Below are 24805 nucleotides of genomic sequence, written 5' to 3'. Positions count from 1 at the left end.
AACTAGACGGATTTTTAAAGTTTATCCAATCCAACTCCCACATTTTAAGGATTTTTAAGTCATTTTAATCTACTTACAGTAGGTAAGTGCCTTTCCCAAAATCACAGTTTGCACACAGGTCCTCTGATTCATATTTGTCTTTTATCCTAAAGGCAAGATAAGGTCACTGGAATTAATTGAATAGGAAAGTCCCATGTGCTCAAGGAAAATTGTGTAGCTGCTATATAGTGGATAGATTGGAGAAGGAAGGGATTTGAGACATGGAGACCAATTAGGAAGCCATTGTGAAAGTCTAAATATGAGGTGATGAGGGTCTTTGGTGACTGTGTTAGCAGTGAGAACGGATCAGATATAAGAAATATTGAAGAGGTAGAAATAGAATAATTTGTCAATTAACTGGATATGTGGAGAGAGAAAGATGGGAAGTCAAGAATAATTGCCAGATACCCTTTGATCCAGCAGCAGCACTATTGAGTCTGTATCCCAAAGAGATCATAAAAGAGGGGAAAGGATCCAGATGTGCAAAAATGTTCATAGCAGCTCTTTTGGTGGTGGCAAGTAATTGGACACAGAGTGGATGTTCAACAGTTGGGGAATGGCTGAGTGAATTATGGTATATAAATGTAATGGAATATAAATGATGAGCAGGCTAATTTCAGAAAATTCTGGAGAGACTTATATGAACTGATGCTGAGTGAAGTGAGCAGAACCAGGAGATCATTGTACAAAGCAAAAGCAAGATTGTGTGATGGTCAACCACAATAGACAGTTTTCAGCAATTCAGTGATCTGTCTAATTGCTCTCACTTGAAAAGTTGGCTAACAGGTGGAGAAGAAAGCTGAAGACATTTTCCTAAAATATTTTTCTAAAAGATAGAATGATTTTTATGCAGGTAGTGGTAATGGTGGTAGGAAGGGCTCTGATCTTTTACCGCCTCAGGTTCTCATGGATTAGTGCACTTGAATTCATTTCTAGAGAGATGACTCTTGATCTTAGAATCACATAAAGACAGTTAAGTCTCCTGTGTTTTTTAGCCTTGTAATCTGCTGAGAGAGCATGAAGTGAGAGGATTAAGTCAGCATGATAGCTCTGAAAAATAATGAATTAATGTCTTTAGTTTCTGAGAGTAGAAAAAAAAATATGATGACATTATGCTTTAGTACTTTGAGTGATCTTTGGTTTTATTGATGCTTAGTGAAAGCTTGTTGGTTGATACTGGGTATTCCTTCTATACAGAAGCATCTCATATATAATTTCACAACTAAGTAGATATAGCAATCATTAAGAACTAATTAAGCACCCACTCTGTATTGGCATCTAGGCACAAAGATATTACTTTCCTCAAGGAGCTTATATTACATTGCTAAAATAACATGCACTCATATAAACAAACACATAGTATATAAAAAAGTAAATGTAAAGTAATTTCTGGTAGAGATATAATAATAACAAGCATTGATATAGCACTTTGAAATTTGCAAAGCATTTTAAAAATACTATCTCATTTTAGTCTCACAACCACTTTGGGAGATATGCTATTATTATTCCCATTTTACAGATGAGGATGCTGAAGCAGACAGGGATTAATTGACTCAAGGTCATACAATTGGTGTTTTTGGCTGGATTTTAACTCAGATTTTCCTGATTCTAGGTCAGGTGTTCTATTCACTTTGCCACCTAGCTGCCTATATCTAGGAGTGTGAGGTGGGGATGGGGTCAGAAAAGACCTCATATGCAAAACAGTGCTAGAACTGAGCTTTGCATAGAGAATAGAGATTCTAAGATGCGGAGATGAGAACAGAAGGAATTATTGGTATAAGAAATAGTTATTTCTTAACTATTAAGAAACTGAGATGCTGGTTATGTCAGAACATAACACAGACAATGTGAAAGGGAGGTAGTTTCAGTGAATTATTGTAAAAAAAATTTATCAGCTGGCAGTCAATACTTTGGTAATTAGTCTCTTTGCATGTACTTGAAGCTTTTTCAGGTTATAGAGCTCCCCAAGCCTATACTCCACTGGCCAAATATCTGAAAAACTTAGAATCACGTAGGATCCACATCCCAATAAAAGCAGGACTTTTAATAGATAATGGTGAATTAATAAAAAAAATTTAAGAATTAGATCTGAGTTCTTGAAATTCAGTTGAATAGGAGTTGTGAGTTCCAAAAAACTATTAATGTGCTTTTCCTACAACCCCTCTTTTTAAATATAAGATCTCCCTGTCTTTCCTTAAGTTTCTTTTGAAAAGTTTGTTACAAGAATTCCTTTAAAAAAATGGCTGGTGCACTTTTACATCAATCCCCTTGTATACATGATTTCATTCATCATTCCTGGGATATTGTTAATATCTATTGGGATGGTATAGATTTTAATGAATCAGATAGCATTTACCACTAAATAATGACCCAGCCAGTGTTAAAAATAAGAATACATAGCTGCTTTGAGTTCTCAATAAGTTGTCATCTATAAGAGGCAGTGATTAATGGATAGAAAGCTGAGTTCAAGTCCACCTTTGATAAGTACTGGTTGTGAGATACTGGGAAAGTCATTTAAACTTTGTGCCCCCAAGTAATTCTCTAACACTATTAGTGAAATTATCATTAATTATTATTATTATTACTATTAAAGGAAGATCTCTGAAATCTTTCTAAACCAATAAAATCACAGATCTAGTTTGTTTTTTTAAACTGTGTTCCTCCTTGTGATGATGAAAAAAGCCTTGAATTAATTTCTGTTTATTTAAGTCTTACAGCATTTCTGTTCAGAGAAGAGAGAGGATAAAAACAGACATACTGATCATTGAACTATATTGTTCAATTATATGCTTTTAAAAAAGTTTATAATCCATTGAGAGAAGACAAATAACATACACATAACAAGACTCTGCATATGCTCTCTCAAACTATACACACACTAACAGGTTAACTTTTCAGAGTATATAACTGGCTAAATCATCCCTTTAAGATTCTAGGGGTGCACCCATAGGACTTTGGAATTCTTCTAAGCTATCAGCCCCAGCTCTCATTCCAGTGTATTCTTTCCAATATTAATCATAAGTAATTTGTCTCCAGTATGAATTTGTCATTGCCAAGTATTATTTCTTGAGTATAATTTAATCCATTAATATCACCTTGGTATCATTGATAACCAATTAATATTGATTAACTATTTTTCAAAGGTCTATTTTCTGAAAAGATATAGCAAGAACCAAAAGTACAAAAATACCTCCCCTGAACTAGAATATACCATCTCAACTTAGTAGGCTTAAATTTAAATCCGTCACTAATAAAAATTTGTTCTAGCAAATGTTAATTCCTGGTATTGCACAACCATCAACTGCAATACATGGCTATCAGATTAATCCAGTGCTGGAGTAAGTCTCTCCTCAGGGCTAGCTAGTTCCTTTCTGGGTACAGTCACTATGACTATGGCAATCTTTGCCACTGCTTCTCTGATGGCTCCTCCACAATTTCAGGACAGAAGTTTGGTCTGTTTTGTCTTAATGTTTATTCACCTGAGAGCAAGAATGAACAAAAGCAAAGCAGCAAAGAAATAGAGGTACCATGTCTTCATGGCCACATGTTAAGTCCAGTGAAGGAAGAACTTAAACATTCAATGCCCCCAAGTAATTCTCTAAGACTGTAAGTTGAATTATTAGAGAAAGTTCCTCTTTGAGATCTTCTTAAATCCATAAAAATCACAAATACAGTTTTATCAAAGTGTATTTTTCCTTTTGGGGATGATTTTTGTTTCTTAAAATCTGATAGTACTAAACTGATAGAAGTTTAGAAGCAGAGATAAAAACAGCCAAAATATTTGCCCCACTAATATTACAGCAGTTCTTCATTGTTCATTACCAGAAAAAAGAACAATCTAGTTTCTCCATTGGAACCTTTTTATGAATTCTGAGTTCTAGATTAGTAGCCAGAGAAAAGGCTTTTCTTGCCCATTAAGAGGACAAGAAAGTTATACCATACCAATGCATGTTCTCAGTGAGGGTCGGGGTGACTCTCCATCACATATCATAATTCATTTCCACCAGTAAGCTCACCAAACCTTCCCCACAGGTTAGCAGCAAGCAGAGACCCTAAAACGTACCTTGAGGGCCATTGGCCAGTCTCCCATTATATGTGTAAGAAAAATAGCTAGCAATCCAAGGGTTAACTTAATATTATAGACACAAAGGGGCAGCATGGCAGAATGGATGGGATGCTAGACTTAGAGTCAGCAAGAATCTGGCTTCAAATCCCATTTTGGGGGATTTCCATTGGCCAACTGAGCCTTCTATAGGAATAGTCACTGATATATTTAGCTTTTAGAGCACTTGAGCCCATCTGTCATAATGCAGCTTTTAATTCTGGCAGCTTTCTCTTTCCCTCACAGTTTGACCTGAGATTTCTGGCTGCACTTCCCATGTTGGCAATATGCTTTGGTGATTTGGGGAGAGGGGAGGCGGTGAGGAGACTAGCTTTGGAGTGACTGAATTGTTGATTTCATTGCTGCTGTTGATCTGTTTGAGCACTTGCTATTTCTAGAGCTCCTGGTTTTCATTATATATTGGCCTTCAATATTAATGCATTTGGCCATGACCAACTTGAAGTAATGGGTTGTTGGGATCTCTATTCTAAAAAAAAAAACTTGCAAAATTCCTCATTGATATGAATCATATATTGTTAGAGTTGGAATAGGTATGTGTATATACCTATAGACATGTATGTGTTATATATATACATATATATATGTACATGTATTTATGTGTTTATATATAAATTATATATATATTACATATATACACACATATATCGAACAATTATAATACTTCAAAGAGGCTCATATTTATCCAATGATCGATATGGATACATCCACAGTATATCAGTAGGGATGGTCCAACAGAATATATGAAATTTTAAAGGATGAATTAAAAAACACAATCATTCCAATGTTTACACATAGAAAAGAAAGTTATCCATCCATTGTTCAAAGGATCACCTTGGAAGTTAATCTAACAGTTTTGCCATTGCACAAATCCTTTCTGAAGCAGGTTTATTGAAATTGCTTCTTAAACCTGTAGCAGAGACTTTTTAAAACCCTTAACAGGAACTGATCTTTGTTCATTAAGGGTGGGTTTCTTTTTGAAAGAACTAAGAATCATTTAGAGCCATATCAGAGGTCACTGTCTGTTCTGAAGGTTTTATCCAATTAATCTTTTGTGTCTCTTTGATGCCATTTTCCTTCTAACTCAGGAATCTAAAACCACTGTGACTTCAGCTCACTTCCAGATTCCCTAGGAAGAACATGTAACTCTTTGATGAAAATCCTTCCTCTCCTGTGATGCTGAGACATTCTGTTTGCTTACCTCTCTGTAACAGGCCGGCTGGAACCTGGAAACATGCCAGTGTTCAGAATAAATACATCCAAAGATGGCAGCAGTATTATCTAGCACAGTGGTCTCCAGAAAGTTTTGATCACAACCCTTATCAGTAATTATAAATACAGATGGATATATTTTTATGTGTAGATAGATAGGTAACTAGATAATGCTTTTTTTATCATGCAACTCTGGCATGTGTATATTTACTTGCTTATATATTATATAAACATACTATTATACTAAAAACCATTATAAAACTTAGACAAAATAGAAATTATAAAGGATGAAATAAAGATGAAGTGATATTTGATTCTACAGTCAATAGGAAGTCAACTAGAATTTATTAAAAGCTATCAGACCAGACTTTTACTTTAAGAAAATCTCTAGATGCCTAGAAAACTCTGCCTCCTTAATTTCTTCTTTTTGGTTTCTCTGGTTTCCTTCAAGACTCAGTTACTATCATTTACTTTCTGTCCTGCTATTAGTGTCTTTCCCTTTGAAATCACCTTCTGTCTCTATTCTGAATGTACCTAATTATTTATATGTCTCCCTCATTATAATGTGAACTTCTGGAGGTCAGGGACTGTTTTTGCTTTTCCTTGTATTCACAGTGCTTAACACAGCACCTGATATCACAGTAACAACTTGTTTGTATCGACAGACCAAGAGACAATTAGGAGACTATTTCAATTGTCTAGGAGAGAGATGATGAGGTGCTGAAGTTAGGATCTAATTGGATATTTCATTGTTGGAGGTAGAAGAAGTTGACATCTGGGGGGGAGAGACAGGGAGAACTGTGAATAACCACAAATTTATGATTTTGAGTGACTGTAAGGACAGTATTACCCTTAACAGAAATAGAGAAATTCACAAAGAGGAATAAGTTTTGGAAAAAAGAAAATGTAATGAAATCTGCTGTACAGATCATAACCAATCCATGTCTACTTATCCTGGGGGACTTATTCTGTCCCACCAAAAAATAAAAGAGGGGTTTAGGATCTTTGGGGCAACTAGGTGGTACAATGGATAGAGCTCCAGGTCTGGAATTAGGAAGACCTAAGTTCAAAACTGGCAATAGACACTGTGATCCTAGACAAAATGCTTAATCCTTTTTGCATTAGTTTCCCCATCTTTCAAATGAGCTGGAGAAGGAAATGGCAATTTTTTTTTGCCAAGAAAACCCAAATGAATTCACAAAGAGTCCTCCATGAATAAACTATAACAACAACATTAACAAGGATCTTATCAAACATGACCTAGAGTACATAAGTCACTAATTGCTGTGTCCGTGAAATGATAGTTGTTTTGTGGGCATCCTGAGGTGAGGAATTTTACATATCCAATTGCTCCAGATGTCTGGGTCATGGTTAGATTGTATTGCCTTGATGGCAATACCAGCAGTATAAGAAAGTATACTGGGATGAGGTGAGAAGAGGGATGTGTGTTGAAAAATCATGGGTGAAGCAAGGAATTAAGTCCATGATTTACTGTTGTCAGGAGGAAACTCTTACCATTTTCTGATTAAATTACCACACACCCTTTGGAACCAAGCCACAAAACTCCATTTTGGAGACCACAGATCTAGCATTTTGAGTTCACACAAGAGGTGCTATGCCCTTCATATGCTGAGAATCATTGACTATCTCACGCTAATGTATTTTTCTCCAAAGGGGAGAATTTACCCAAGGTCACTGGTATCACTGGGAAAGCACTCTACAATATGTATATTTTAGCATATTTGAGTGAATCAAGAATAGCTGAGGGAATCAATTAACAAGGTATAAAGCTGCCAGAAGATCCAAAGCTGCCTGGGTCATTCCCACTAGAGAAGTTTTTTGCCATCAGCTGGCCTCTCTAAAAGTGAGTTTAGGTTGGTCCATTTCCCAGAAAACAGATATTCACAACATCACTCCTCGGTTGGGTCTTAATTGATTGGGGCTAATTAGTGCTCTAAAGTTAATGGTCTGAGAGTACTGTGGTGAATTTAGTCCCTACCCCTTCCCTATAAGCCAACTGATAATTATTGTAAAATTGTAGACCTTTTAACAGGGGAAGAGACCTTAGAAATCATCTATGTATGTACATGCTTTGTAGTAATCCATTCCTAAGATGGGGGAAAAAACCTCAGAGACCATCTATTTTACTTAGGCAGCCAAGTCAGTGGATAGATTGCTGGACTTGGACCCAGGAAGACCTAAATGCAAATCTTACCTTAGATCTTTCTATCACCTGTCTGGCTCAGTTTCCTCAACTGTAAAATGGGGATAATGACAGCACCTCTTTCACAGGATGTTGCAAGAATCAAATGAGATAACATATGCAAATCTTAAAGGAATATATAAATGCTGCTGGGACACTGACAATCATCTAAATCTTTGTCTTGACTGGACTGGAGAACAGAGGGAGGCTATTGACTTTGCATAGCTCTTTCTCATTTAAATCCAACTCATACAAAAGTCAAGACATCACTCACAATGTCATTGGTCCTCTTTGAGAATGAATAATAATATATATATATATATATATACACACTAGCTATTGTTATAGTAATATTATTTATGTTCTATTTGGAGGGAAGAACATTAAAACACATTAATAAATGCAATATTGGTCCTAAAAGAGAATTCACTAATAAGAAACATGAGGATTGAGAAAAGATCATTAGATCTGAGAATTAAGGGGTCATTGATAACTGGAGAGAGCATTCTCAGTGGAGAGATGAGGTTGGAAGTCAGTTCAGAAGTGAGTGAGAGAAAAGGACATGGAAACATCAATTGTAGACAGCTACAGCTCTTCAAGGAGTTTACTCACAAAAATGGGGAGAGATGTCAGAGATGAGACAATAAGTATGGGTGGATCAAGTGAAGGTTTTTTTCAGACATATTGAGACATGGGTATGTTTGTTGGAAATATCCAAAAGAATGAGGGGAAAATTTAAGATAAGTAAAAGATAGAAATAATAGAGGGGACAAGTATTGGAGATAATGGAATGAAATAGGAGAAGGACCCCATCTTCAAGTGATTCAAGGGCGAAGGAATACAGTGATAAAAAGCATCTGAGTGATGTGAGTGTAGAGGGAGAAGAAAGTATTCTCAGTGAATTTTTTTTCAGTGAAATTTGGGCTGAGGCTCTCAGTTGAGTGGGGTTGGGAAGGGGAGCCATTAAAGTTTTAGAGGAGGGATGAAAGGTTTGGAAGAGCCATTGTGGTGTCTGGAATAGAGAGTCAGGGAGCCAAAGAAGGGTTACCTTGCTGCATTGAGGGTCCTGTTGAGATAACGTAATATTAAATATGTAGTGGATCCAGTCAACATAGTTTGTGATTTTCCTTATTCCTTCAGAAACACATGAATAGAAATGGAAAAGGATTGTGAGATAAATCTTAGGGTGAGACGTGGCAGAGGAGTATCAGTGATAGTTTAAGGGGACAAGGTGCTTAGAAGAAGACCATTGATCACCTAGAGCAAAGAGGAACATATAACTAGAGCTCAGAAAGAGCTGGACAATCAAGGGATTGGGAAATTGAAAAACAAGGTGTGGAGTTGCAAGGCAGAGAGAGAAATGCAATGACAATAGATTATGGTCAGATCAGGGAATTAATGAATTTAGAAATGGCTCATTGATGGGTGATGATAGGATCAGGTATTTGACCAGTGATCTTTGATCTTGGAGATGATGGTATTTGAGGGAGCGTCAAATGTGTACATTGAAGTGTCCTAATATGAGGGTGGGAGTTGGGAGGAAAAAAGAGACTATGTACTAATCACAGTCTTTAGGAAGTTCTTCCTGCCACCAATTAGACTCTTTACAACTTCTCCCCATTGGTGCTGCTGTGGCTCTTTGAGGTCATACAAGTCTAGTCCTTTTTCCATGGAATAGCCCATCAAATTCTTGAAGAGAACTATTAAATTGTCCTGAGTCTTCTTTTCTCTAGCTCCATCCAAAAGCATATATGAAAGGAGAGAGATAGAAGGTTGCTTTGAAGGATAAAATATATTTATTACAGAGCATTGTTTATAATACATGGTTGTGCAATACATCATTTTTAATTAACATACATGTGCACAAATTTAAAATCCTAGAAGTTACCTCATCTAGTTTAGGCCCGTAGGAGATTTGAAGTCAAAGTCTGAGTTCAGTTCATGGCTCTACTATTTAATAGTCTTATGTTTCACCTTGGTGAAGGCACTTAATCTCAGAACCTTTGGCTACTTTATCTCTAAAATGGAAGTGATAATTGCTTTATTTAGAAAACCTCATAGAATTGTTTTCAAGCTCAAATGAGATACTGTATGTGAAAAGTGCTTTTATAACAATATTGATAATAGCTAGCATTTATATAGTGATTTAAAGCTTACAAACATAAAGTGTTTGAGGCATAATAGAAAAAAATGTGGCTCTAATTTCTGTCTTTGATATAATCTTCATCTCACCTTTTTGGATCTTACTGTTCTTCCCCTCATCTTCCGATGAGGTCAAATGAGTTAATCTCTAAACTCCCCCAAAGTTTAAAATCTTACAACCTACGATATAAACAAATTGTCTTTTGTTATTAGAGGGAAAATGGTTTGTTAGGAAATACTGAAGACTTGGATTTGAATCCCATATTAGACACTTATTAGACGTATAACTATAGGTAAATTGCTTAATTTTCAAAGCCTTGGTTTTTTCCTCTGCCAAATGTAGGTACAATCCTCAAATTACTTGACAGGATTACTTGTAAACTCTTAGTGTGCTTTCTAAATGTAAATACTTGTGTCAAGTACCAGCTCATTAGTGACAAAAATTGAGCCCCGTCCATTATTTCAAAGTTATTGTCATTTCTTTTCTTCAGCATAAACAGTTGCTTTTTAAAATGTCCTTGCACAGTGTTTGTTCTCTGGGAGAACGGTGTTTGGAGTAATTGGAACAGAAGGTTCTAAATTTTGTTCTCCAGAATCTTAGGGCTCCAAAGAAGTTTGCTTGGGTTTCAGAAGGGCTTTCCTAAATGAAGCAGAACTTTCTCTATTGTTTACCAAATTCCTCCATCTTCAAAGACTGTGGGAGGCTGTAGTTTCTGAGGCAGCTTCTCTCCTTTGATATCTGAATTGCAATCTCTCCTTTGTCGCCCAGAGGACTGAGCCCATGCATATGGACTACTCCCCAAATGAACAGCTCCGATGCTGCCCTCTTCAGACTGATAATGTTCTACTTTTGTTTTACTGGGACATCAAGAAACTAAACAGAAAGGAGAAAATATCATCCCCATCCTGTTCTCCATTGGTTCCTCCCCACCTGGCTGCAGACATGCTCAGGTCATCCTGATCCTACAAAAAGTCTCAATAATTCATTTATATGTGTGTGTGTGTGTGTGTGTGTGTGTGTGTGTGTAATGTATATTATATAAATAACATATATGTATGTATAATATATTATATGTGACATAATGTGTTACATATATCACACATGTGTGTCTCTGTGTATGCATACATATATGTACATGGTAAAATATTACATATGCGTACAATACATATGTGATATTAGATCCTTGCTGTGTGCATATATGGCACATATGTTCATGTTACACATATGTATGCATATTATTGTACATTGCACACATATATAAGTGTGCATAAACAAATTATTGTATAAATTATGTAATATGTGTATATGTACACACATGTGTGTACAATCAGTAGGAGTCAACCTTTTGTTAATAAAAATCCCTGAGCTAGGCTGATCCTAGCTAATAGGCACAGAGCCAGTTTTCATGCTCCTATTTGAAGCCCTTTTATTTGGAGAACCTGCCAGAAGCTATAGTCCACTGGAAAAGATGATGATGATGATGATGATGATGATGATGATGATGATGAAGAAGAAGAAATGAGATGATAATGATAGCATTTTAATAGCATCTTTACATATGTTATTTCATTTGATCTTCCCCATACTCTATAAGCTAGATACTGTTATTATTCCCCTTTTACAGATTTGGAAACTGAGGTAGATGGAGGTTGTCACCAGAGTCACACCGTGAGTGTCAGAAGCAGAATTGGAACTCAGATCTTCCTGACTTCAAGTCCAGCATTCTAGTTCCTGAACATAGTATACAGTATATATAGAATATATAGTATATTGTCTATAAGAACTCTTACCTCTGTGCTGCACAATGAGCCATCAGAATCATAAGGGAATAAGATCCCAGATGGAGAAATGGAAGAATGCCCAACGTGATTTGGCAACAAATAGATTAGATGAGACTCTGAGCTTTTGGATTTGGGTGATTGGGAGGAAGTACAGATTTAGGAGGGAAGAAGAATAATTCCATTTTGATCATATGGAGTTTGAGGCGTTATTAGAAATGTCTTGCAGGCCTGGAATTCTAGGAAAAAATTAAAAATTATATGAAAGACAGCACCAGACCTGGAGTCAGGAGGACCTAAGTTTGAATCCAGCCTTAGATATTTTCTACACACTACTACACTACACTAATTGTGTGATTCTATGTAAGTCAATTTACCCCTATTGCTGCAAAAATAGGTAGGTGGGTGGGTTCTGGAGCCATCTATGTAGAGGTAGCAATAGGAGCAGATAAAATAAAGAGACAAAAGGGAAAAGGTACTAGGATAGAGCCATTGGGGAGACCCACATTTAGAGAGTGGGAGGAGGAGAAGAAACCAGCCAAAAAAAGCAGAAAGTAAGTAGAGAAAAAGGAGAGAGCAGTGTCATGGAAGCCACAGGTGGGAAAAACATTCAGGAGGAGGTGGTGGTTAATAATACAAATGCTACAGAAAGGTCATGGGAGAGGAGAACTCAGGAAAGTTAGATTTTGAGAATAAGATCATGGGTGACCTTCCAGAAAATAGTTTCAGAAGTGTCAGATTTCAGCTCACAAGGAATTGAAGTAGATAGATGGTCAGGAATTGAAGGCTCCCCTTTCTAGGAATTTCAACAAGAAATAGGAGGACATGCAGGATAAAAGCCCATGCAATTGATCAGTCCTAGAATGGTGATACAACCCTGAATTTTGTCCTTTCTTACTGTTAGGGGTTACTCAACAATGCAGATCTAAACAATTCCAAATTTTTTCCAAACCTTTAATACACTAAGTTGTAATAACACAAGACTATAGATCTGGAGCAACCTGGAGCTCATTGTTAAGCTTTCAGTGTGAACAATTATACCTCAGAAACCAACAAAAAGCACAGGGCTGGATTTGTTGTCTTGTTGATTGTCTAGATTTAAGAAAGTCATGGAAAAATGTTATTAATACAAATTACTTTAAAATGTGTCCTACATTTTCAGAGATCCAATTGTTAAACATTTACAAGTACATCCCTGTCTGCCTATATTTCTGGGGTGAAAGTGATCCAGTTGTTAAACATTTACAAGTACATCCCTCTCTGTATTTCTGGGGTGAAAGTGAGACAACAGAATTTGGAAAATTGGGATTGTCTCCTTAATAACTCCAAGTTCCATTTCCCTTTTAAGGGAAGGCCAAGGGTGCTGGCTATGAGCTTTGGGGACTATATAAGACTGGGAGGAAGGAAGTGAGGCAAGATTAACCAGAAAAGGGGAGAATTGTGTTAATTGTTTATGGACTACTCTAAATGTTTCCTGCATATTCAGAGAAATAAAACCTGTCCTGTATCTGATATGCACTGTTAAATTAGCTTAGAAAGGTACTGGAGACCTTTTACACACATCAGCAGAAACCCAGATATGCGCTATCTATATCTGTCTATGTTCTAAAGTTCTTAAGGAGAAAAAGAAAAAAAAAAAAAAAACTCAGGAAAGTGAGCCAGAATTAGGACTTTTGGCTATTATCAAGATTTTTTTCTCATCAAAACCTTTATTGATTTAACTAGCAACAAAAATTGCTGAATTTTTCTAAGTTTCTAAATATCTGTTGGTTTTAAAAGACCTTTAAAAAACAAAAAAGGCAAGAAAACATCCCCCACAACATATGGAAAGTGTTCAACAGAAGATCCCAAAGGATCTGACAGGCATTCCCTGCATTGTATCAAAAATTGTGGATAATGAAAACAAGGGGAATAAAAGGTATGAATGAATGAGGTCAGCAGAAATAGAGGAGATGGTATGTTGCCAAGATTTTTGACAGCTGCCATAATTAAGTCTGGTTGATTGTTTATCCTATAGATATTATATATATATATATATATATATATATATATATATATATTTGTATATATATACATACACTTACACATATACATTCCATGAGGCCTTCTTTTATATCTCCTATTCTTAGCATAAAACCTGGCATATAATAGGCACTTAATAAATGTCCACTGATTGACCAACTACCTGGTTTCCTTCCTGATTTGCCTAAGGAAATGGCAAGGAAGGGAATGACAGGGAACCCTCCTTCAAGGGAAAGTTAAGAAAAAGTGTGTGTGTGTATGTTCCTTTTTTTTTTTTTTTAAGATAAGGAGGATATAAGCACATTTTTAGAAAGAGATAAAGGAGACAGTAGATAGGTAGGTTTTTATTATGAGTATCCAGGAAAGTATGGAATTAGTGACAGTGGAGAAATAAGCCTTAGCAAGGAGATAAATCACCTTATTTCCTGAGACTAGATAGAAGAGGAAAAGAATATATGAAGAGGTTTTCAGGTCTAAAAAAGAAAAGAAAGAAAAAGAGAAAGGGAAGGGAAAGAATTTGTCCTGAAGGACCTCAGTCTTTTCAATGAATTAAGAGATGAGGGCGTCTGCTGATGGGATGGGGTAGAATTGGGAGCTTAAGAAGGGGCTTGAAAGAGACACTGTGAGTATGGTAGGAAATCAATTTGAGAGGAATAAACAGATTGCCATGCAGTGACGAGGACCCTTTTGACATTAGATAATATGATTTTGTAGTGAACTTGACCCTTATGATTTTGTAACTTCCCAGGAGTAAAAGCAGAGAGTAGATATTAGAGGTGACCTCCAGTTGAGCTTTAGCAGGGCATGAAGAACAAAAAAGCAGGAGATGAAAGAATGGAAAACGGTGCTTTTTCTGGTTAATTATAGGTTTGAAACTAAAAGCATGAATGTAAGGCCAGAGGAAAGTTGATGGACTGAGAGAATTGAGAGTGATTATGGGACCCAGGGTTGTGGTGAGGATGAAGAGCAGATTTAGGAGGCATGTTGCAATGAGAGAGAAGAAAAGGCAGGAGATTGTTAAGAGGGAATTCCAGAATTCAAGATCTTGGAAGTAGAATAGTTTGGGCTGATAATGAGATCCAAGGTATGATTATTTTCATGGGATGTGAAGTAAAAAGAAAATGGAGGTCAAGGGACTTGAGGAGATTGATTAACTTGGAGACTAGGGTGTTCCAAAAAGTCATCAATATTTATCGCCAAAGATGAGGATATTGGTTAAAAGAGAGAAGAAGACTGTGAACTGGGAATTGAACTCTTTGAGAAAAGAGAGAGTAACTTGTGGATCTATAAATAGTCTTAACAATGAGCAGTACAGACTGATATAAAGAGATGTTGTGAACTCTGGAAGAGAAAAAGTTGATGAGTGAGATGAGAGAGAATAAAGGTCAGAATAGTGTACAAAGAGCATGCTGATTTCTCCTCCTGTCCCCTGTGGGAAGTGGGGTTGGGAGGGAAGAGAGAGAAGGTTCAGTCGGCATTGGATGCCTTCAGCATCAAAAATCTACAGCTAAAAGGAACTTTTTTTACAAATGAGGAAACTGAGATCTTAAGAAGCTGTGACTTGAAAAAAAGTTGTGACTTTCCCAAGATAGTATGTAATAGAAGTAGGATTTCAACCCAGGTCCTCTGACTTTAAGGGTTAATGCTCTTTCTGCTATCGCGTGCTTTCGCATCTAATCCAGGTTTTGGTGAGCTTCAGAAGGTGAAAGAGTAGCAATAGGCTAAGGAAAAGAAAAACGGAGGGGAGTGCATCAATAAAATATTTACTTTTAATAACTAAAACAATTTTAATAAAAAATAAACACAGTACAACCTTCTTTTACAAGGAAAAAGATGGAAGGTGTACAAATAAAAAAAGATTCTAATCAGAGAAGTTTAAGAAGGAGAGAAATGAGAGTGGGGGAGTGGGAAGAGAGGAGAAAGAAGATGAAAAGATGCTTCCACTAAGCAGAGGTAGTTTTGAATCATAAAGATTAGTGTAGCATGAAAAAGGAATCTATTAGCTAGATAGCTGGAGGAGTACTAAGTATAGAGACAGTTGTAGATTAAATTAACTCCAAATTAAGATATTGGCATGATATTGTCCTGGTCTATGTGGATGCTCCCTCATTTGCTTACTTATGGGGAGAATGCATCAGCCCAGGTCTTTTGTCTACAATTTGTAATGTATTTTGTCCTATTATTGTGTGCCTTATAGGCTATTAAATCTTTACTGCTTGATCATAGTGTCATAAATGTATGTTTAACATAAAGCTTCTGAGGCTGCAGCAACTTTGAAAAGCTCTATGTTTTTTCTGGCTTCAACTAAATCCAGTGTCTTTTATAAGTATTAAACTGAGACCTTGTGAATTCAATATAAACAAATACTTATTAAACACCTGATGTTAGGGCTTGGAAGAAAGAGCTTCTTTACTTTCTAAATACAAGATGCTAGAATGGACTACTCTAATTATCCTTAAAAAGAGAAAAGGTTATCCTCTATTCTGCATAACTTAGATATCCCTTTGAATATCCCTTTGAAAACAAGAGTGATGATCCCCCTCTCAACCCTCAAATATTTCACTCTATTTTTTAGTACTAACATTAGATTTGTTTCTGAAAATTAATAGGAGATTTTTCTTAATAGGCATTTAGAATCAATGGCTTTAAATGCTCAGATCCTAATCAAGCTAATTAAATTAGGGAGCAGAGAGGGAGAAACTCAGGTATAATTGTGAAATACAACTAACATAGAGATACTTTTGTGTGAGTGGCAAAGGCAGAAGATAATGGTAGATGAGTCATGGAGTGCCTTCTCTGGAAATTCACTCATCTCTTAATATTAAGCCAGTGGTATTGACTCCCTTTCCCTAAAGCTTTACCACTTTATTGGAATTGGTTTGAATACCTGTTAAGTCTCGGGGATCATGGAGAGGGAGAAAAGTTACTTTACATATGACTTTCATGAGTGCCTTTTGAGTAGTTTTAGAGGATTCTACAAAGAGCTTGTCATCTGAAACTTAGATTTCCCTATATTCCATTTACTTGTATAATTATTTTGATAAATGCTTAAAGGACACACCTAAGAGAGGGAACAGTAGAAGAGAGTAATTCTTAATCTTTATTAATAAATCTGATGTTTATAGATAGCTTTAAGGATCACGGAATGCTTTACTCACAATTATTCAGTTGAGTAGGCAGTGCAAGTGTAATTAGCCTCACTTTATAGATGGAGAATTGGAAGCTCAAGGAAGTAAATTGCTCCCCCATGATCAAATAGCTAATATTGGAGCCAGGTTTCAAATCCATATCTCCTGACTCCAGGTCCCAGTGCCATATGCTGCCTCTCAGAGAAAGTTTGCATTGATTTAAATTAAATAAAGGCACTTTTACCATATGAGGTCACTTCTTTAATGTGTTCTGGGGATCTGGGTATCATTAAGCAAATTATTGTCAGTAGAATCTCTAGAAGGAGAGCTCAGCTACTATGTACCTTGCATGGATGAATTATTCAGTGAAGAAGTTTTCCCTGTGACTAAGTTGACAGTTTGGGAGGGTCACATAAGGACTTGTGAGAGAAGAAGGGACTATTCCCATAACTAGATAGATTAAATCAGCCTGTTGATCACAAATCTCAATTTTGAAAGGAACTTAAGTCATAAAATTCAATCAATACCTAAATCAAAATTCCCTGACAAATGGTCCACCTTATTTTGAAGACTTTATCCCAAGATAGTTCTATCTACTTAGGAAATCTCTAATTGTTAGGAAATTTTACCTTACATTGAGTCCCAAATTTTCCTATCCAAAATTTCCCCCTATTGCTCCTAGCTTCATCCTTCAGGATAAAATACAATAAGTTCTTTTCTTGGCATTTTAGCAAGAACACTGGACTTGGCAACAGAAGAGATCTGGGTCTGAATTCTGCTCCTGATATTCACTGTGAGCATGAGCAAGGCACTTGAATTCCCTTAAGCCTAAATTTTGTCATGTTTAAAATGGAGATAATGATACTTAACAGTATCACAGGTGTGTTGTAAGAATCAAATGAAATACCATGTAAAGCATTTTGCAACTTAATGTGCTACAGAAAAGTGAACTATAATTATCAATTCTCTGGAACATGAAAGCCTTTTGAATACTAGAATATAGTTATTATGTTCCTCTAAATCTATTCTCCAGGCTAAACATCAATCATTCCTTCCATTGATCCTTGTTTGGTATTATTTTCAGTCCCATTGCCATCCTAGTCTTCCACTAAATGTTGTCCAGATTGCCAATGTTCTTCCTAAAGTGACACTCAGAAATTAACCCAATGTTCCAGATGTCTAAACAGGCTGGGGTTATGAAAATTCTTATTTTGGCTTTTTCTTCAGTTTATGTTATATTATTTATTTTTTAAATATTTATTGATGTATTTATGCTTTTTAAGCTGATAATTACTTCCCTTATTTTTCCTCTGAATTGTTGCAAAAAAAAAGTCAAGCAAAATTATCATAGAAACTATACATGGCAACATCTGCTACATTTGACATCTGCAGTCATTTGACATTTGGAATTGATATTGATGATTGCATTTTTTCTGAGTTCTGTTGCTTTTTTTTTTTTAATCACAATATTGTAATCATATATATTCCCTTGGCTTACTTTGCTCTGTAACAAGTCATACAAGTCTTTTTGTGATTCTCTATTATTTCTCACGGCACGATGATATTCCATTACATCCATGTAGAACAATTTGTTCATCCAGTTCCTATTTGATGGACACAAACTTTTTTCAATTTTTATTTTTTGCTACCACAAAAAGTACTTCCTTTAATATTTTAATAACTATTTTTATCTGAATGCCTAGTGCTGGGATTTCTGGGTCCAAAAATATGCAGAGTTAATAACTTTTTTGTATCATTCCAAGTTGTTTTTCAGAACTCTTGGACCTATTTACAGATTCAGACAGTCGATGGTGAAATGACTTGAGTGCTGAGCCTGGAATCGGGAAGATTTGAGTTAAAAGTATATCCTCAGACTCTCACTAACTGTGTGATCTTGGGCCAGTCACTTAATCTCCATTTGCCTCAGTTTCCTCAACTGTAAAATGAAGATGATGATGATAATAATAGCATTTACTTTGCAGGCTTGTTTTGAGGACCAAATTAGATAATATTTTCCAAGTACTTAAGCACAGTACCTGGTACCTAGTATGTATATCTATTCCTTTTCCTTTCATATCCAAGGTACTCCAGTGGTTTTCAAATGAATACTACTTTCCCCAAAAAAGCTTAACCAGGAACAATGGATTTATGCATTGAAAAACTCTAACTCAACATGTATCATAACTAGGAAATTTGATGGAGAGAGAATTATTTGATTGTCAAATATGTAACTGAAAATTTTTATAGATCTTCTTTGTATTTGTTTCTGTGTTTAAATAGGTCAGAGATAGATAGTAAATGTTCCCTCAATTTAGGCTCAATAATTGCTTGCTATTCAAATTAGGGTAAGTTGAACCAGCAAGGCACTCAAGGATACCATTCCATATTTTCTTACTTCATCTTTTTTATTCCTTCCTTCTTTTCTTCCTTCTATATCCATTTTTTCCTTTTTTCTTCCTTCTTTCTTATTTTCCTTTCTTTTTCCCATGCTTCTTTCTTCCTTTTCTTCCTTCCATCTCTCTCTTCTTCCTTCCTTCATTCCTTCCTTACCTCCTTTCTCTCTGCCTTCCTTTTTTTTTTTCCCCTCTGCCTTTCTTTCTTATTCTGAAAAAGTATAACCCAAATACAAGAATGTAGGAAATGAGGCTTGGAGGAATATCAAGAAATCTGTAAGTATGAACTCATTATTTTTCAGATGAGGAAACTGAGACACCAAGAACATACATCTATTCAGGGCAAACTTGTGGTTCCTATAAAGAAATATTTGGGCTAGCCATACTCAGCATATTTTCCATTGACCAATTCATTATTGCCAAATTTTTGGCAATGTATTGGGTAGGGAAGTTCCTTTGGAATCTTTGGATTCTAGGTTATTTTTATATTTATTTGAATGGTGCCAGACTTTGAAATGCTAATTTATCTTTTTCTTGTTTTCAACCATTTGCTCCTTACCATCATCTCAGACCACTGAGTTCATGACACCAAAATTCTTTCCCCCGTCAAGATGAACCTGAAGCTTGGAAATGTTTATAGATATAAGAACCATCATAGTGGATCAGACTCATGTTCCATTCTTCTGACATTCCATTGGCAACACAGAACAATGGGGAAATGCCATGGGTGGACAAGGATAGCTTATTAAGGCTATCTTAAAGGTTAAGCTTTATCAGTCCCCTTAGCCATTTATGGCTCTATGGTGAACACATTCTAACTCTTTTTAAAAAAATCCATTTCCAATTCCTCTCAGGACCATATTTTATAATGGATTCTATAACTTTATTGTCCACTCTGTGAAATAATGCAATATTTCCTTTTATTTTTTCTGAAATTACCTTACACAAGTTTTAAAGTATAGCTCCTTTCCTAAATCTTAGTATTTAAGAATTAAGTGAATGAGTCGTTGTTGACTTTTCCCCCATTATTCCCTGTTTTATAGATTTCACTCATATCCCCCCAGATTTTTATGATAATATCTTCCAATATAATTGGGAGATTTACAAAGAACTTTCCTTGTTCAACAACAAAACAAGCAATAAATGCTACACAATTTATGTTTTCATTTTTTTTAGGTGACAGAACTAAAATTCAGGAGGGTGAGTCTCTGAGTCAGGGTCACCCAGATGATGCAATGGATTGAGCCTTATACCTGAAGTCAGGAAGACTTAATTCAAATCTAGAACTCAGACACTTATTGCGTGATTTTGAAAAAGTCATTTAATCTCTGTCTGCTTCCATTTCCTCATTTCTTAAATGGGAATTATAATTGAACCTACTTCTTAGAGTTGTTTGAGGGGTAGAATGAGATGATATTTGAAAAATACTTAGCTTAAATGGTTAAAATATATATTAAATGCTAGTTATTATTATCATTAGAAGTTATTTTCCCATGAATGTGAACTATTTGCATTTTTGATTTTCTTCCCGAGTTATTTTTACCTTCTGAATCCAATTCTCCCTGTGCAGCGGGAGAACTGTTCGGTTCTGCAAATATGTATTGTATCTAGGATATACTGCAACATATTTAACATATATAGGACTGCTTGCCATCTTGGGGGGGGGGAGGAGGGAGGGAGGGGAAAAAACGAAACATAAGTGATTGCAAGGGATAATGTCGTGTAAAAATTATCCTGGCATGGATTCTGTCAATACAAAGTTATTATTAAATAAAATAAAATTTAAAAAAAAATAAATAAAGCAATAAGATACTCTGAGAGAGAAAGAGAGAAAGGCAGAAAGCAACATGTACCATGTAAATCAAATGACCATAACTACCTTGATCACCGGCTTTACTCTGTACTCAACAAAAATAGAATATTTCTCTGAGCCCAAGTATTGTTGGAAAAGCAATGTTTCTAATCATGTTCATAGTCATTATCATAGAAGCAATAGTTTTGTGAGGCAGCCTGAGAGTTACTCCTCTGGGTTCTTCAGTCATGCTACTGAAAATCAGAAAAGTAAATTTCTGTGACCAAATTCCTTGGTTCTATTAAATGGTTTAACATCAGGCACTGAAAAAATTTTATCACTGGAAATGATATTAAGAAGAGGTATCACATTTGCTTGCCTCTGCACCCTAAGGACAATGAAAGCTGAAACATCCTAGATTGAAATGTAAGCTTCTGAAGAATAGGGACTAAAGATTTAGATTTGGAAAGCATCTTAGAGATTACTGAGATAGCTCTGTATGCGGAAACAAAAACTAGATAGGCTAAGTGATTTGCCTAGTGTCATAGAGCTAGTATGTGTCAAAGGTGAAATTTCAATGTATAGTCTCCTAACTCCAAAGTCACTATCCTACTCATTGAACTAGGCTGGCTCTTTTATATTAAATATATTATATTAAATTATATATATTTTATTAAAAGCTCACTAAGTATATTTATTTGATTTGGATAAGTTATCTCATTGCCAAACCTAGTGCAATAATCAAAACAAAAATCTACAGAAAATACAAAAGAACATTAATAACAGCTAGAACTAGAGTTAAAAGAGGTCTCAGAGCTCAACTATTCAAATCCTCTTATTCTGCAGTGCAGGGAGGATAAATGATTTATATACATTAGAAGTAGAATTTGAATTCATGTCCTCTGACTTAAAGAAGAGTTATGAAGTCCATTTTCTTTTGTTAATATGCTAGAAAATATTGTTCTCTTTCTTTTTATATTAAATTCAAACAGATCATTCACAGTTCTGAAGGACAAATGACAAAAAAAAAAAAAAATTAGCTACCTCCAGTGAAAGAACTAATGAAGTCTGAATACAGATCAAAGTATACTTTTTAAACTTTATTTTTCTTGTTTTTTTTTTTTTTTTTATTAGGGGATCTTTTTTCCTCTTGCAATATGGCTAATATGGAAATGTTTTGCATGACTACACATATATAATACATATCAAATTGCTTGCCTCCTCAAGGAAGGAGGGGAAGTAGAGAAGAAAAGAACTGAGGACCCAAAATTAAAAACATTTTTTTTAATTTTATGCATAATTAGAAATATATATGTATGTTATATATATAAAATCAACCTTCCCTTGTCAAAAAAAAAAAAAAAAAAAAAAAGAAGTTATTTTCCCATGGTCATATAATTAGTAAATGGCTAAAATGGAATTCAAATCCACGTCTCTTTTTACTTCAGAATTATACTTTCTACTATAACATTCTATTTTTTGGTATTTAGTCAGAATTCTAAAACTCGTAGAGCCTAGATGTACTTTTTGTTTTTCTAGAGGTTTGACCTTGTTCTAATTAATTAGGTAGGTGGAAATGAGATGGTTCTGTCTTGAAAGACCGTAGAAACGGACTTTCCCATGGGAAACCTTGCCTTCTTCAGGACAATAGAAGTATCCTACTTGCTATAATCAATAATTTATAAGTGCTTTACATTTTTTTCAGAACATCCTAATAATACACCCTCCACATGTTATGACTCAATGATGGCACTTTGTGTGCCTCCATTATCTTGTCCACTTGCATACCTTCATTAATCTCTTACCTTTGCCCATACCCATTCATCTTATATAAGATCCTTATTTGATTTCTTTCCTTCAGAATGCAAAATTGTTAAGTTGTCTGAAAATCTCCACAGAATTTCTTATGTAAGAGGCTCTTTCCTTAATGAGGTCTCCCATAAGTAATATTGGCTATACTCTGATTAATCTGGAAATTACTATGATGTAGATTAATTCTTTAACTCTAGCTTTATCTGAGTCTTTCTAAAGTGAAGAAGTATACCCATAAACTTCCTGGGCTGAGTAGTGGTCTGAAGTCCTGGCTGTCTATGAGATCAGTTTTTTATTGATAGCATACCTACATGAGAAATGCCAGGAGATGGTGAGGAGAGGAGGAAACGAAGTCTCAGGGGATAACTTACCCAAGATCATAATTCACTTGGCAATGGATTCAGAACCAGAAACCCAGGCTTCTTGTCACCTAATCACTCTTGTAGGCTGTTGTGATTAAGCTAGATTTATCTCTCTCTCTTTCTCTCTCTCTCTTTTTGGTGTTTCTTCTCTTAAAGATTTATGTGCACCTGAAGGAAGGCGGAGGTGCAGATGGATTGGATACTCTGAAGAATAAGCCCCAACTCCACAGCATGGTGGCCAAGAGCCTTTGTCGAAATGCAACAGGCAAAAACTACATCATCTTCACAGGACCCAGCATCACCAGCTTGCCCCTGTTCGAAGAGTTTGAGAAACAAGGTTTGTGGTAGCGTGGTCCTGCTCCTGGTATGAATTTGCCCTGAGAGCAATTGCTTAGGAATTACAAAGTGAAATCTCTGGGAAGAGACCTGGTTGGAGTACAAATGCCCCAATGTGATAAAATTTTAGTATCAGAAGCTGCTCTCAAGATCATATGGATAATCAGTTCTACCCAAGGTTTTGGTGCCATTTCTCCATATGTGTTCTATTCTTGGCAACTGACCACCAAAGAATTATCCTCTAGGAATAATTGGTTATTGTTGATTTTTTTTTTGTCTTTTGTCTTTTTTTATATATAATTACAGTAATTTAGTTAGTCTTTGGGCAAAAGCCCATGAGCTTCCACCAATCTGATCCTTTCAAACATAGAAAACTTCATTTTACTACACAGAAGAATGAAGTTTAGCTCAGAGAACAATGAAACTGTCTTCATAAAAGTTCAGGGAAATGGGGGCTCTTCTGCATTGTTGCAGTGGATGAGAAAAGGCACTTGGGGGTTGGGGAGAGCAAGGAGCTCCATGAACAGCTGGGAAATCTGATGATATTTTAAAATTGATCTCACATTTTAGTATACAACTGGTTCATTCCATAACAGTCCAAGGAATCTTCACTTATTCCACAGCAGCTACTAGAATAACAGACATAATAGGAATAAGGATAGATTAGAGCAAGAACTTGGTCCATGATTTCATTGCTATAAAGTCTAGCAGAGCGAGGAGACTCACCCTATCACTACAGGTCTCCATATTCTTTACAATCCATAGTCTTAGAGAGTTGATTAGCACATTAGTGATTAGAATAAGTGATTAATCTAGAGTCACCTAATCAGTGTATATCAGAAGCAGGATTTACTGAAACCTACAGTGATTATCTATTATCCCATGTTACTTCCCCAGAAACAATGACTGGGAAGGAATCATTAAGATTTTCTAGAGAACTGAAATTGTAAACCCCAAATTATTCAGTCATGCAGAATTTCACACAAATTACAACTTCAATAGAAGGGCATTGGAAGGCAGTTGTTTGGGGAGTGCAAAGAGCAAAAGAAACTACACAGAATTTTCAGAGGGATTTAAAAAGGGAAGAGTTTGGGAATTCTGAGTTAATCTATGCTAATGATCTTTCCTTTGAAAACATCCACCTGGTTTAGAAACTGAATGAAAAGAGTATCGCTTTTTCCTTGGGAGGTGAATAAAAGTAGCAGGCACTCCCTGCCCATATAGAAAATATGCTTAAAATGTGAGGAGATCAGCAATTAGGTTTCTTTTAATCCCACTTTGATCTAGCACTATGCATTTATAAAGCACTCTCTCAACCCTCTGAAGTAGGTAGTATAAGTATTATTTCCTTATTAGATCTGAGGAAATTGAGGCACCTACAATGATTTGCTTAAGGTCACTTATGGAGAAGTGAGATCTGAATCCAAGGTTTTTCTTAATCCAGAGTTTTTCCTTCCCCTTTGCT

General features: G+C 35.7%; 1 protein-coding gene across 1 annotated transcript in view; it reads left to right on the top strand.

The window, feature by feature from the left end:
• PGBD5 (piggyBac transposable element derived 5) overlaps positions 1 to 24805 on the top strand; it is a 165297-nt gene that overhangs the window by 115705 nt on the left and 24787 nt on the right. Inside the window, exon 4 of the mRNA XM_051993628.1 lies at positions 23161 to 23341. Within this exon, the coding sequence (XP_051849588.1) occupies positions 23161 to 23341 (181 nt within the window). The remainder of the gene's footprint in view (positions 1 to 23160; positions 23342 to 24805) is intronic.

The sequence above is a fragment of the Antechinus flavipes genome, chromosome 4 (assembly GCF_016432865.1).
Source record: "Antechinus flavipes isolate AdamAnt ecotype Samford, QLD, Australia chromosome 4, AdamAnt_v2, whole genome shotgun sequence".
Lineage (NCBI taxonomy): Eukaryota > Metazoa > Chordata > Mammalia > Dasyuromorphia > Dasyuridae > Antechinus > Antechinus flavipes.
This window is presented reverse-complemented; position numbering and strand designations above follow the sequence as displayed.